Source organism: Haliotis rufescens, unplaced genomic scaffold, assembly GCF_023055435.1.
Source record: "Haliotis rufescens isolate VD_foot unplaced genomic scaffold, xgHalRufe1.0.p SCAF_20, whole genome shotgun sequence".
NCBI lineage: Eukaryota > Metazoa > Mollusca > Gastropoda > Lepetellida > Haliotidae > Haliotis > Haliotis rufescens.
In genome coordinates, this window is record NW_025963891.1 from 654,011 (window position 1) to 670,193 (window position 16,183).

The 16,183-nt window shown below is 39.1% G+C and overlaps 1 protein-coding gene across 3 annotated transcripts in view; it reads left to right on the plus strand.

The window, feature by feature from the left end:
• Nucleotides 1-16,183, plus strand: part of LOC124151047 (cAMP-dependent protein kinase regulatory subunit) — a 191,260-nt gene that overhangs the window by 39,311 nt on the left and 135,766 nt on the right. Inside the window, exon 1 of one of the 3 annotated variants that reach the window (XM_046523337.2) lies at nt 7,714-8,682. The exons of the other annotated variants lie outside the window; for them this stretch is intronic. Coding sequence (XP_046379293.2) covers nt 8,302-8,682 — 381 coding nt within the window. The 5' untranslated portion in view covers nt 7,714-8,301. Of the gene's footprint in view, nt 1-7,713; nt 8,683-16,183 lie in introns of those variants that run through there. 3 annotated transcript variants of the gene reach the window in all.

Here is a 16,183-nt window from a genome sequence, read left to right on the forward strand (position 1 = left end):
GTCAGCTTAATGTGGGAGGAAAGCCCGAAGTGATGCAGGTCTCAGACGTTTATCACTTTGGTGAAACCCACAAGGACGGGTATGGTGCTGACAAACCTAGAAACATAATCGGGTCGAACCGGGATTCGGACCCACAATCATAGGTTTCTGGCGTGCCCAAGGGGCACAACTCTGCACAGTGAATCGCGGCGCCTTAGACAACTGGGCCACCCTCATGATTATACTCATGTTCAGTAGAGACATATATAATTGTGTTGATGTATCTACTCAAGATAAGGATCTTATTCATTATAAAACCCCTCTATCATTTTAGAATGTGTTTGAATATAAGTCTTCCACTTCATGTAATTACATGATACATATCAGGGAGTTACCATTATTCGGAGATATGATGTCTGCCACGTCATGTATTTGATGATACTTACAGCAATCAGGGACGTTCCATTATTCTAAGAGGGGAGAAATTCATATCCCATTGTGCCTACACTACTTTCTATAGACACAATGGGACCTAACCGTGTGCAGGAGTGCACATCCTATGTTTGATGCATACAGCACATTTATACATATGGTACACAATGTGTAAATATAGAAATGAAATGCTATGACTGAATCCTTCAGTGAATAAAGTGGACCCTTCCTATCCCATGAAGCTTGTGTAATCATGGCAACCATGTAAAGAGCAACCACATATCTGTCTTGTATTTGAAAATATTCACTCGCTCATAAAGTGTGTTCAAAGTAATGGGGGTTGCTTGGGATTTTCTGTTATTTTCTGTAATTTTAGTCCAGGGACCCCCATAAATCCTGAATGTTTAGCTGTTCTTATTTTGAACCACCCTGCTGCAGCAGCATAAGTGTTTATAGCATGCCTGAGACAGTTCTTTCTGAAAATAACCGTATGGAAAAACGCCCACCAAGACCTATCTGACAATTGGCTTGGACTTAATCATCGTTGAATAGTAAATAATTTTGTTTATGTGAAACTTCCCAGAACAATTTTTTTTATTTATATGTGCAACTCAAAAAGGTTAAAGAACCCCCAATTGTTTCAGGTGATAATATTTAATCTGTCATGGCTGGTTAGTATTGCAACACACAGCCTTCCAATTGTGGGAGTTCTTTAATTTGTTTTGAGGAGTATATATTGTTTTCAAGGACAGCGCTTGTGGCAGGTTGATGTGTAATGTGATCAGATGTGATACAGTCCCTGTGTGCGAAATACGCATAATGTCACAAAGCGCATGTTTATCTCCAATAGGAAGTAAGTAATGATACAGTCTCATTAGAACACTGCAAAGCAGTTACAAGCCTAAGACTCTGTGCTCACAACTTTCAAATTGAGAGAGGAAAATACTCGAACACTCCATCAGCAGAAAGAATATGTAACTTATGTAATATCAATGAAATAGAAGATGAGGAACACTTCCTGTGCAATGCTCTCTCTACAAAGATCTGAGACTGGAATTAAATTCATCATCCGCCTTCGCTTTGCACCCAATATCACTGACAATACTACTGCATCTTCCAGCGCCTTCTGCAAAAGTTATCTCCTATTTCATTTACAAAATGTTCATGCAAAGAAAATGTGCCTCTCCTCTCTAGACAATAATCATAGCAATATTTGTATATCGATGTTTATAATTTTTCATTATAACTAGTCATGTTCATGTTTTGTACCCTGCCCCCTGTGGGTGTTTATGTACAATAAATCTTCTTCTTCTTCATTAAAGTACAGATTCTGGTACTTTTTGGGTTGAATCACTTCCAGGATTCAAACCCACACTGCCAGAGTGAGGCACCTAATCACCAGCACACAAAATCACTGAGGCTTCTACAAAAATGAAAGTCTGACAACTGGTAGTCTAGATCAAGTACTTCATGTGCGTACCCCTCTGACAAGTGTAAATTGGCACGGCTCCCATGGCCGAAAGCTATGAATACATAATTTCATTTAGAAAGCGGTCAAATGTAACGAATGTTATATTTGGGATAACATTTAACATTTATTACATTTGACTGCTTTCTAAATGGCATTGTGTATTCCTTCTTCTTAATGCCGGAAGCCAGCTGTAAATGGTCGCTGTGGTCAGCAGACAGTGACCACATTTGCATTACCTCATAAGCATTGTCTGGTATCCATGGAATACTGGTTTTATACCATGGCAAGGCCTGGGTTATTCACCATATGTGTCAGGCTCCATAATCTCGTTTAGACTGTTAAGTAAATTACTTAGGTACATGTTAGTGAAGTGAAGCATGTGTCTTAAACAAATCAGATCTGTAACTAAATAGATAATGACAGACTTGTTAGAACCAGTTACGTGCCCTTGGTCAGTCACCTGTGAATGTACTCAATCATTCTTACAAATACTGATTTTTTTAAGCTTGTTATGATTTGTTTGTTTTTGTTTAACCCTGCACTCAGTATTCCAGCTTTATGACAGTCTGTAAATAATCAAGTCTGGACCAGACAATCCAGTGATTGATATCATGAGAATCGATCCACACAATTGGGATACAATGACATGCATAAACCAAGTCAGCGAGCCTGACCATCAGATCCCGTTAGGCGCCTGTTACAACAAGCATGTGCTGCTGAAGACCTGTTCTAACCCGGATCTTCACGGGTTGGCTTGTTATGAAGTTACAACATGACTTGCATGTCAGATTGACAGACTGGCACAACTGTCTGCTGAGTGAGTGATAGAAAGAGTGAGTGAATGATAGAAGAAAAAGCGTGAGTGCATATTGTTTTATACCATATTCATTATTCAGTAATTCCTGCTTTATCATGGTAACCAGTGGTAGAAACTAATAGTTTTAGTCTACTAGTCCTTATAATGATAACATATAGCAAATCCCTTAAAAATGGCAAATTTATACTAGTCCTTATGATACCTTAACTATTGGGCAGTTTGGCAAGGACTTCAGGACTAGTGCCAATTTCCCTCACTGGTAACCTTCAAATAGTTGAGTTGGCATGCTAGTGGTTTATTGCAATGGCCCACTCCACTGGGGTTTGATGACACACAATCAGCCAGGTCTCGCACAATAACCACCCTGTCCTCATTCAGATGGAATAGATAGCTCTTACGATAAGCATGGGGGTACTGGGACGTATTCTACTCCTTTGGGGTAGTGGGGATGTATTCTACCCCTTGGGGGTACTGGGGACGTATTCTACCCCTTGGGGGTTACTGGGGACGTATTCTACCCATTGGGGGTACTGGGGACATATCCTACCCCTGGGGGGTACTGGGGATGTATTCTACCCCCTGGGGGTTACTGGGGACGTATTCTACCCCAGAATGCCCATGGGGGATGGAAATCATGAAAATGTGTGAAGCATAGGATGCAGAGAAACTCGAAATCCAGTTGGAGCTCTCAGCAAATAACAGGCAAGGCCTTACCGGTTGTATCAACAAGCTTACATTGTGAGTCAGTATACTTGAACACACATGAAATATCAATATGCTAAACATTTGAATCAACGTATATCCCACACACCTGAAAGTATAATACTATGCTTTTGTTGATTCTCTGTACATACAGCTTCTATAGGATCAGGATTCAGTTAATGCGTCACATTTTACAGCTAGGATTATGTCTTTAGAATTCCTTTCATAAAATATTAGATGATTGACAAGTGACCAACCATGTTCTGTTGATCCCAGCAAAACGTTAAGTTTTGATTCTTTTGCTTAAGGACAAAAATAATCGTGATGGTGATAAGTCATTATTAGAAGTGATGCCTGTAGGTAGTTTAGATAAAGGATGTGGTTTAGTAGCACGCTTAATATGTTCATTATGCTAAAATGTCAACCCTTGTTGCCAGCGATAACGGTTATTAATCACACTGTATAGGGCGTAGAACTTGGGGGAACAGTTTTGCATTCAAATCCGTGTGCTGTTTGCGACCTGAGAGCCCTGCACACAATGAATATTCCCTTTCCTCTCAAGGGGAATAGCATGTTTGCATGTGTTAGGGAGATAGTATTATTCTTGGGAAGTTTATTGTTAATAGGTTTGCTTTGTTTCCATTGGTTAAAACTCCTTTCTATGAAGCGAACTCCATCATGGGTGTGTTATGAGGGAACTGCAGACTCCCACATGCTGGAGCTAGCCTGAAATGTTGAGACGAAGCAGTGTTCGAAATTAAGGGGGGGTCCTTAGATTTCGGGGGTCCTAAGACTCCAATACTGTAGGAGCAAACCTTAAGGGCTTCGTTTCACTTAGTTATCTTTTGGCAGCCGTTTTCGCCGTTTCCGATCTTACGACAGTTTCAGTTATAGGATTATAGTCGCTTTTATTTTAATGGTTCTGCTTCCTTAGTGTTGGGGGTCGGTCAGGTAGCCTGGTGGTTGAACTGTTCAGTCGTCATGCCGAAGACCCGAGTTCGATTCCCCACATGGATACATTGTGTGACGCCCCTTTCTGGTGTCCCCCGCTGTGATGTTGCTGGAATATTGCTAAAAGCAGCGTACAACCACTCACTCCTTAGTGTTGGACTTTTGGGAACAACTAAATCTAACTTTAACATTAGGGTTATGACATGGACCTCTTGACTTTCTTCCTCAATTTGGCTGCTGCAAAAGTGGCAGTTTGTATGAAATTAACATGTTTCCTGGTATTTACTGCTGAATATGGTGAAATTGGCCTCATATTTACATAAATATACGCAATCTTAAGCTTTCGACCTCCCAGCCTTCATCCGGTACACTCTTTTAGTGTGGCTTACATTGCTAGATTATGTAATATTTGTTCAACCACTGCTGTAACGGAATTAAGCTATGATAATGTGAGTAATGACATCATTCTAAATTGAAGATGAACTTCATGTTATAAACCAAACAATTGTCCTCTTTATGCAAGTCAGTGGGAAATGTATATCCCAAAGACAGTTAATCATCATTATTTTTGTTTAGAAACTCTGTCAATTATCCAGAAAGGATACGATGATAAATTTTGCAAAATTTCTAATGTATGTGTTCTCAACACAAAAAAGTATCAATTAGGGAACTCAGATAAATATGATGTAAATGTATTTTGTACAATGGGTCAAATGGCCTTTATACAAATAAATCTGTCTTTCTGTCTGTCCGTCCGTCCGTCTGTCCATCATTCTAAACCAAAAGAGTGTTCCCGTTGAAGGCCGGGAGGCCAAAAGGTTGAGATTACTTATATTTATGTATTTATTTCAGTTCCCCTATGGGAATGACCACAAAGGACGATTTGCATATTTACAGCTTGTATAGACCTTCTTCATCAGTATCAGACGTAGTCTGATTGGGTTGGTTCAAATTACAATTATCGTATGGTCTGTAACAGTGGTCTGGGAATAGACACCAAACCTTCTGCTAGTCTTCAACAGAATACTTTATGTAAACCTCCGGTCATCCTTTCAACAGTAACAGTATGCATATCGTGTTACAGTTATGTGTATCAACAAAACACAGATTTGGTTTCCAATTGTGTGGAGAAGCATAGGACATATGATTTGGCATTGAGATTATTATGTCTGGCTTCATGCACAGATTCACCCCAGAGGTCAATCATGGTCTTTCAGTTTGTATTGTTTCATGAGTCTCGTGGTAGATATGTTAGGATGCAGAGGTATACTGGTATAAGATGTTTTCAGGGTATTTACAGGAAGTGAATATGCTTAACAAACATTTAAAACCAAACATAACAAAATACAAACAGAAGTGTTTTCCAGATGTGTCTAACATCAGTACAACACAGCATTAGGTTTTAGTATTTTTTGTTGTATTTTTATGAAATTAGGGCCCAACTCACCCATAAAATATGAAACAAAATAGCTCTGACTTGGAAGGTGAAAAAAGATACTTCCATAACCTTTTATGAAAGGATAGTCCTGCACCATGACTGTGGAACATATTTTTTTTATGAAAAACAAAACAACTAGATATGTATACAACAGCAAGTCTAGCCAGCGCCAGGTTAAATCAGCATCTGGGAAAATTATTGATTTAAATTTAGAGTGGAGAAGGTTACACTAAATGTTCGTCTAATAAGAGGACTGTGAGTCTTCTTTTGCCTTTATTTGCCATTATTTTGGTTGACTGTAGTGTGCATCAATCTATATGTCAGAAACATGAGCCTGGGCCTTAGACCTGGATTTGTTACATGCCGCCATCTGGGAATAGACAACTGGATGCTGCACTGTGTATGTGGTGCTTTCTCTGTGACAAAGTGGACCATTAGGATGTGTCAGTTATACCATTATTGCATTTAACTTTTATTGTCGAGATAATTGCAAGACGTCAATAGCTCATTTCTCCTGGGTTTTACCATCAATGTCATTTTGAACAGCTCAGCATTTTGAGTGAGTGATTGAGTATGGGTTTACACCACTTTTAGCAATATTCCAGCAATATCACAGTGGGGGACACCAGAAATGGGCTTCACAGATTGTACCCATGTGGGGAATCGAACCGTGGTCTTCGGGGTGACAAGTGAAAGCTTTAACCATTGGGCTACCTGACCGCCCCTCAGCAATTTGAGCTAATAGCTAGTTCATATGGACTATCTGTTGGTCCCCCCCCTGTCCACACTGTTAGGTAATATATATAAATATATATATAATGTGTATTCTAATGTGTAGAATGTGTTGGAGCTGAAGTTGCTTAAGAAGAAAATATGAAAAACATAACAAAAAAACTTCAAAACAGTGTTGTTCAAGCAGGAGCTTCAAGCATGAAAGTTTAAAACAAGTCGCTGTTAGGAAAATGTAATTATAAGGCTTCGATCGTCTAGCTGAGCAAACTCATCAACTTGTTTCTCTCTCAAGAAATCCACAAAGCTTCATGATTGTGTGTCATGTACTTAGGTATGATTGTCAGCAATGAGGTACCCATTGTCAAGGGGGACTGTTGTTTGTGACCTTTTAAGAATGTTATTTAATTTTGTAAATGCAATTATATAAATTGCTTGGTTTTGTTGTCTGGTAGCTGTTAATAAATAGATGCTTAAAGCTGGAATAGTGAAGTAGACAAAAAACCTTCTTTATTATTCTGTTATAGCGCATTTCGGTTTCGGATCCTTATGCCGTTGTCAAGAAAGGGCCTATACTGAAATGTTGCCATTTGTCTTTTGTCAACTTCTAAGAAAAGCCTATCAAACAATTTCTAAAAATAAACTCAGTTTATTTTTTTTATGTTAATTCAGTCACTATGTTTTGATAGGTGAGAAAAGTATTGTGATTATGATTAACTGAATTGAACTAAAAGGACTTTTGTTTGTGCAAAATCCCAGAACTATATTCATTTCAGAGGCTTTTGTAGTTGAGATCCAGTGAATGAATAAATCTACAAAGCTGTTTTTTCAGATGGAATTTATTACACAGGAAACTGGACTAAATAGCTCCAGTATTCTTACAGGTCTTCAATTCAAGTTTGCTGAGGCATTAAATCCCCTGCTTCTTACTGCCCGCTAGTACTCCTCACAGCCCCTATAATAACAATATAATGCTTCTTAGCAAAACAGCTTGAATACCCCAGGCTAATGCGTACGTTTTATAATTGCATATTTCAGATTTGATTGGCTGTCATAATTAGCAGAATCGTACAAGATCTGATGAATCATATTCCCTCCCCACCCCTAGTTATGTTCAACAGCTTGTAGCGATGCTGTCATCACGCCATGCGACCTCTGTACAGTGGAGTCGCTGATGCATGAGACAGTGTTGTCAACTCGTGATCCAATATACTGCGAAAGTTTCTGTCTCACTCTCTCATCGCGCTCGCTGTGGCTTGGTTGTTGTGGTGGAGGATCGGAAAGTGAGGCCTGATCGACACTGATTCAATGCCCTCTCTGTGAGCACACCTACCTCAACAAGCTGAAGCAGTCGAATTTAATTGCATGTAATTCCTGTTAACATCCAAATCTGCAACTTGACGGGTAGCTATTGATTTCCGTGGACTCCAGCGTGTTACTGCGGCACAGAGTAGTGGTCCTTACTTGGATAACCACTGTCATATTTGTGAGAGTCGGAGAGACCGCCCGCTTCATTAATTATTCAGGCCATTACCTTATCGCGGACTCCAGTATTCCTCTGGTCTGATCTGGCACTGTCCCCTGCGAGGTCCAGTTCGGCATTACTCTCTCTTGTCATAGCCCTTATGGACAATTGGATTTCATAGCAGATGTCGACATGTGGATAACATTCATCTGAGATATAGTTTGGGATGTACTGTTCTGTAGCTAGTTAGTGCATGTGTTTGTGTGTTTTTGTGCATTCCTAGGAGGGATTATTTATCCTATCTTCCAAATTGTGCAATGGGGAACAAATTACGCAAGCTGAAGAATGAGTTGGTGGGAGGGGATGAGCCGGAAGCAGACGGCAACAACTTCAGGCCGAGTTCGGAGACCTCTGGTGCTTCACCTGCTGCCTCGGGGACCACTGGGACAGCGGAGAATAAAAGTGAAGCTCCTGAAAATGCTATCTCTGAAACTAAATCTTCAACAGTTGTTGAGCCTGTTGACACATCCTCAGAAAAACCTTCACCAACTCCCGCACCAACTCCCGCACCAACTGCAACACCAACTACGACATCAACAACAACTCCTGCCCCAACTCCCGCACCAACTCAAACTGTTAATGAAACTGTCGAGAGTCCAGGACATGTGCAGGCTAAAGTGTCAGCCCAGGATCCAAAGGTATCAATTTTCTCTTAACACTTTTCTACTTTCTGACAAATGTATTAGGTTGGGGAGCAATATTATTGAGAGCTATGTCAGTTGAGATTGCCAGCGCCAGCTTTGAAGGGCTTAACCACTTTATGGAAGGATCAGCCTTCAACTGATAGGGTCCCTACTGGATGTTCATGGGTTGGGGTGGGGGAGTGGGGGGTGGAGAGAACCAACAGGCAGCAGACTCATGCTCACATCTGCACTGCTCTGCTCACCTGAGAGGGGGAATTGTGAACATTCTCACTCCTTGCTTCCAAACAATCCGCTCGCTCGGCCCACAGGCTTACCAAAGACCCTTTTGTCAAAACCATGCCATCCGCAGACTTAGTAAATATTGTGGTATTAGCTTGGGGGCGGCTTCCCTTTTGATTTAGGACAGAGAAGTATGCCTGCAGTTGGAGGAGTATCTAAGTGACAGATGTGGAGAATATGTGGCCTCTGACACCGTTATACTAGCATGAGCAGGGAGTCATACCCACTGACTTCAAGCGTATGGTAGGTACTGCATGAATACAACTGCCTCCGCAAGCAGTAAACAGCGGCTCATGCTTTACATAATGTTGAATACTATTTCCCTGTGACTGTTTTGATATTTGATATCAGCGTGTCAGATTTGTCCAGCATTGTGTGCAGCTCACTGCATGTAATTTGTGGCGAGGTCGGGTCAATATGCATGCTATTAATTGATCTGAGGGCTTGCGGCAGGTGAATCCAGGCTTCAGTTTAATGTTGTTCTCCGACACAGATGATACATCATAACATCCAAACTGACATGTTTTTACCGGCTGACCTTGGTAGGGGTTCACCATGTCAAGGTGAAGTAGTTACCTTGGTCATGCTTGATGTCACCCCTGAGTGATGCCTTTTTGGGTGCCGGCAGGTTAGCAATGTTCTGTCACAGTTGTTATGGATGAGTTGTGAAACTGTTAGATGTTGGGATTGGGTAGCTTTTGCTGAGGTATCATGCTTGTCAAAATCCGTGATCTGTGAGATAGCTAGGCTATCTTTTGCCATGGTTGAATGATTAAAGTAAAACTGTTTGTGGCAGGATTTGATTTTTTTCAGATGGTTCAATCGAACCTTTCATGAAAACCACTTTGTGTTTGTTATCCATTTTAATTAAAAGTTAAAATGAGTGCATTTTTTGTAATATATCACCATTGGGAAATTAAAAAAAAAGTGAAAAGGAATGACAAAATCTATTGCATATAAACATGATAAAGACAATCGTGGTGTTGATGTTATCATTGCTCCTGCTTAAAATCAACTTGTTTTCAATGCTTTTAAGTCCAATGCCGAGATTATCACATTTTAGTCAGGACATCAACATGGTCGTCGACACTTTTGGAATTTATTCAATGCCTCCATGAATTATAGATTGTTGTTCATCACACTAGATAGACGCATCACACTAAGTAAACAGTGGAGTCGGGAAAGTCTTTGATGTGACACGGAACCCATGATTGTTGTGTTCCACACACACTTCCAAACCCCATCACTATATTGCTGTTTGTTATCTTAGCCGTAGACTCACCAGGTATGGTGTTTGACGATAATGGTGAGAGGATTTAGCCTGTTAACTAATGATGTAGTAAATGGGACTGTACTCTCATGTAGCAATGTTTCAACAACTTGGCACCTACTCGCGGTGTGTGAAATTATCTTTGGAGCTGTAATGGATATAGGTATGACAAAATTAATTAACTTATGTATGTGATGATAAGCTAATTCAGACCTGAGAGGTGAGCTGTCATGATGAACCGTTTGAAGAATGGTCTGCACTTAGATATTTTTGACCATGAAGCACCATTTTAGTTAGCAATAACAATGAGTTAACATACAGAGGTGGACTGTTGGCTAAACTAATTTATGATCATATTATCTGAGAGAGTAACCGTTGTGTATACTTTATACTAGCAGAAAAAAACTAATCGTCATACAAATTCCCCAGCTGAAAATCCAAACAATACTTTTGATGATGTGGACTATACGGCAGAAAGATCTATGGCACCTGTGTATGCAGAAATCAGCTGTCTAAATAGTTGTGGTTCCTCTGAGGCATGTTTGGGAAAACTGAAGAAAAGGAAGTCTCACACCTGATTCATCTTTCAAGATTTTGTATAATATTTATGGGAATTGCAAATAACCTGAAAATTTGTTAATAGATGTGTACAGAATGCCAACAGTACTATGTTGCATGTGAAAATTTGAATCAGTTAAATTTAATTTTTGGAAAAATGTAATTTCTATGAAAGCTAATGAGGCTAATGAGGCCAGTCTTCAGCACAATTAGCTGTTGAAGTATTTCAAGAAGCAAGAGTAGGTTCTGAGATGAGCATGCTAATTGTTTCTGAAATGCCAGTTTGTTGTTCATCTTGTTTCCATGTTCATCATTCACCAGTTTCATTCAACAACAAAATAAATTGTATAATTTATTTTTCAATGAATATTTTACTGAGGAGCGAAATATAAAAAAAATGGTGGAAATGTAGTGTCCAACATTCAGCCCCCTGTTTTCCTTTGCCTCCGTATGAATACATGTATATTTGCTGCTGTTGCAGTGTTCTGTGTGTTAGCTAAACGTAGACGTTATGTTTCGTATAATTACATTTCCATGGAGGAACCTAAACACCATTGATGTCCAGACGGACAACAGGGCCTGTGCACCCGATGGACAAACACAACATGTAAATGTTTGATTTGGCGCTTGTATAAAAAGTTTGGATTTCTTAGGTGTAGTGGCAGATCTGTCTTGAAACCAAACCATAGTAATGTAAAAGGCAAAGATACAAATACACACAATATTTGTCTTTGACTGGAAGGTGGATGCAACGTCTGCGGTTGTACATATGCTGTGTAATTGTCAGATCTGTGTCAGGTGGGTTTAAGGGCCTCACTGTGTAAACAGTCAGTACACAAGTCTGGGGACACTGGTTGTAATGATTCCTTTATCAAACATGGCCTGAGATCATTTTATGTTTTTTTTTCTACTCAAAACCAAGCAATTGAATTATCGTAAGCATTGTATTGATCAAGCAGACAGATGGTGGTTGTTGTGGAAATGTATTTTCCTGTGAGGAAAACAGATTGTAATAGTGCACTTGTTGTGAATGTTATCATCTTCTGTGGTTGTGTTTCAGCCGCATTTATTTAAAGATTATTGTAGTCATTGACTCCCTGCCCAAATACTTTTGTCCCATGAAGATCCGGGTTAGAATTAGTTGTCAGCAACCCATGCTTGTTGTCAGAATCAACTGTCGTGATAGTTAGGCTCCCTCCTGGTCGATGCATGTCATCGTTTCCCAATACCATGGATTGATGCGAATGATTTCAATCACTCGTTTGTCTGGTCCAGACTAAATTATTACACACCGCCGTCATATAGCGGCATCAAACAGTCAACCAAATCCTTTTTGTGAAAGTTGACCATATTTTGGATGATTATGAAATAAAAAATATAACAAGGTGTGGTAGACTGTCGCCTAGTTCTCCATAAGGGCAAGGTCAATGGTTTTCTTGTCAGATAATGACAATTTATGAAGAACATTTAGTGTGACTAACCTTTGCTAATAGGAACTCAATTACTCCAGAATGCTGATGTGTATATCTGCTGACATATGTTCATCAGTGAATTAGGTTGATTAAAGCATTTGACAAAAAACAAGAAATGTCTCACAAGTAATATTATGTATACTGAACAAAATAAGTTCGGGATCATGAATGTTTTTTGATATCCCTCAAAATATTCATGGTCCCTAACTCTTTTGTTCAGTATGTATCGAGATATGTTTTGCGAATCAATGCTATTCCAACTTCATTACAGCAGTACACACAGTAAATAATCAAATCTTGGACAGACAAGACTGTGGTTGATAGCGTGAACAACAATCTAGGTATCTTTCAGACTAGTAGAACGTTCTTGTTTCCATCAGTTTGCCAGTGTTTTATCATGATTGCTGGGGGTAGATGGGGCCAGGTCGTCCACAGTGACACAGTTCACTCCATAGACTTGTTTTCCATGGACATGCTGGACACTACGATCGTGGGTTGAAATCTGTGGTAGCCCTGATTATGTTTCTTGGTTTCTTGGTTTTATGTATCATCACCATACCTGCTGTCATGGGTTACACCAAAGCCGTAAATGTCTAATAGTTGCGTCATTTTGGGCTTTACTCTTACATTAGGCTGACACAGCAAGATATGACTGTTCAAAGTGATCTTCAACCAAACTCACTCAATCATTATTTGTGTGGGGCCGGTGGGGTAGCCTTGTGGTTAAAGCGTTTGCTCATCATGCCAAAGGTCCGAGTTCGATTCCCCATATGGGTACAATTTCAATCTCATTAAAATCAGATCTTAGTTCTCGTTATTGCTAAACAAAGATCTGAGGACATCCCATTACGGGTCACGTCAAAACGACCTTTCACGAATTTTAACCGACCAATGAAAAGACTGACAAGAAATCGACATTGGCCAATCAGAAGGCAGCTTGCTCGAGCTTTACGACACTAGTTTCAAACTGGCGACTACGCTTCGAAGCATATTTTGACGTATTCTCGATTAAAATTTTTGAAACAGATAAGAAGAACATTCAGGAATGGCTTATAGATCATGTAGATGGCAAATATATATGGATATAATCATAAAACCTGTAACTGTCGTTCGGAATACCCTGTGTTAAATATATTGTGGTTGCATGATTAGAAAGCACATTCCGACTGTCACTTTCATGATCTGGTAAGCGATGCTCTGATTGGTTGGATGAAAGGTCGTTCTGACGTGACCCCTAATGGGATGTCCTCAGATCTTTGTTTCGCGATAGCGAGAACTAAGATATGATTTTAATGAGATTAGGTACAATTTATGAAGCCCATTGCTGGTGTCCTCCGTCGTGTTATTGCTGGAATATTGCTGATAGTGGCGTAAAACCATATTTGTGTCTGCCTGTTGCATGTTACCAACATGTGAGTGTTGCTCCTGCTATCAACCACCTCATCTGTGTTACAGAACAACAGTATTCAACAATCAGTCACTTACTGACAGTCACTGATTTTTCTAGTGTCAAATGAATTTAGAAGAGTTTCAGAACCATCAACTTTTGAAAGGACAGTTTGGTTGACAAAAAGTAATGTTTAATCGATATATTTTGCTGTTAAAATTACATTGGGTTACAATTACCATCAGTGTAAGAATGTCAGCACTTCCTGCTTGAATCAATCAACAAACATTTAGAACAAACACGGGGAAGTCCTTTCTGCTGAGAACCCAGGGAATCTAACAATGGAACTTCAGAACAATAGATAACAAAATAAATTACTATGGTCTTTTGTTACACTGGACAACAAGGAATATTGATCAGCACCTGATTCCATGCAACGAAATGAGCCATCTGTTTATTGTGTGGTATAACATTGCTAAAGCTAATGGTAAACTCCTTGTATGTGTTAGTATAATCCTTTCTTGAACTCAGTAAATCAGAGATTATAGGATTATGTTTGCTCAGGATCAGGGAGAATTCTTGATCACGATGTAAGTAGAATTGACTTAAAATGTTCCATCTGGGTCCGAATTGGGTTCATGTGAAAGGCTCTTGTGTTATAGTGTGGCTGGGCTATATAATGGTCTTGTAGATATTTGATTTTGAAACAGACTTTAAATAGCCATTTTACCATAATATTATTTGGAAGGTTTATTTTGGAACTGACATTGATGAATGAACCCCACTTTTGGCACAAATATTTCAATAACTCTATAAATGTTTGTAGCGAAATGAGACGGAAGTATCTTCAGTGTTTTAGTTCATGAGCCTGGTGAGCTACAGAGCTATGTGGCTGTATTGTTGTTATTTTTCTAGTATTGTAAAAGGGCTGACATTAAAATGCATCAATTATTTCGTCTTCATCCAAATAGTCAGCTAATTGTAGTAAATGTTAATCACACCCTAAATTGGTGGTATCAAGTAGCAGAAATGCACCTAATATTCCGTCGGCATCAAGAGGTTCTCTTGTAATGATTAGATAACATGAAATGTTAAATTAATCAATAGCTTGATTTTAAAAAGCTGGCTTTTGCACGTTTCCAACACAGAGAAGAAAACAATACCTGTTTGCGAAATTGATAGGAAAACATTGCTACTTTACAAAAGAGTTAATTTGTCTCCCTGGAGATTAATGTACCTTGTAATGTACTGCTAGAATCAAGAATCAAGAATCAAGAATTTTTATTGTACGGAACACCCTCTTGGGGCAGGGTACAAACTAACTACATATGGAATCAATATAACTATCAACATGAGAGGTATATATACATAATGTACATTATATATATAAATATTACATATTATTTCATTCATAGTGTATAAACATTTATATATATATATATCATGAGGTGGCTGGCAGCGTGTACTTTAATGATGCTGATACTGTACAGATAAGACATAATAATAGTCATAAGGTCATATCTTGATGTTGTCTATAAGAGAGGTTCTTTTAATAAACATGTCGGAGATAGTTTGTGAAACATATTTTGCACTTTCAGGACAGGGGTTCAGGATATTTGCTAGGATTTTATTATCATTTTTGCAGGTTTGGAGGTCTAGTGTTCGAAGAAGTATCTGCCTTTCGTTCTGATAATTTGGACAGTACAAAAGGAAGTGTTTCTCATCTTCTATCTTATTTAGGTTACATAATTTACATATTCTCTGGTCGACAGGCGTGTTAGTGTATCGGCCTCTTTCAATCTCCAGATTATGGCAACTGAGTCTTAATTTGGTTAAAGCTAATCTATGATCTTTACATTTTACAGCTGAAACATACTTCTTAAGTTCAAATTTATCTTTAATAAGTCCTAGATGCCTAAGTTTGTGGGAGTTATCAGTGTTTACTTGGTCACTTTCAATGAGAAATATATTTCTAAATTTTGTTTGAAGAGCTTCATAGAATTTTGAGCAAGGGGCATTTTCACTGTTGGATTTGGGAAGTAGGTGTGCCATCATATATTTGATCGAGGATGTCCAGGATATTTTTTGTGAGGCCAAGAGAATATCCTCCTGGTATGCATCGAATAAGAGCCTGTCACCTTCCAAGCCTCTCAGGCGCTGGTAATATCTAAACATGGACATATATATTTGTAAAGTAAGAGGGTACATTCCTAATTCACTGAGGCATCCAATATTACTCGACTTTTTTGGTACTCCTAGAATCTGTTTTGCTATTTTGATAGTGATCTCATTACATAGTTGTTTTGACCAGTTATGATACATTTCATGTGAGGGTCTTAGAAGGCTGCAGCCCCATACCTCGGCTCCATATGACGCAATGGGTACAATTAAGACATTATACAAGCGAATGAGAATGTCTGCTGGGAGATGAGAAGTTGATTTCAGTGAACTTTTGATCTTATACCATGCTCGCATGGCCTTTCCTCTCAGTGTATTGACAGCGGCCTTAAAAGATCCAGTCCTCATTAG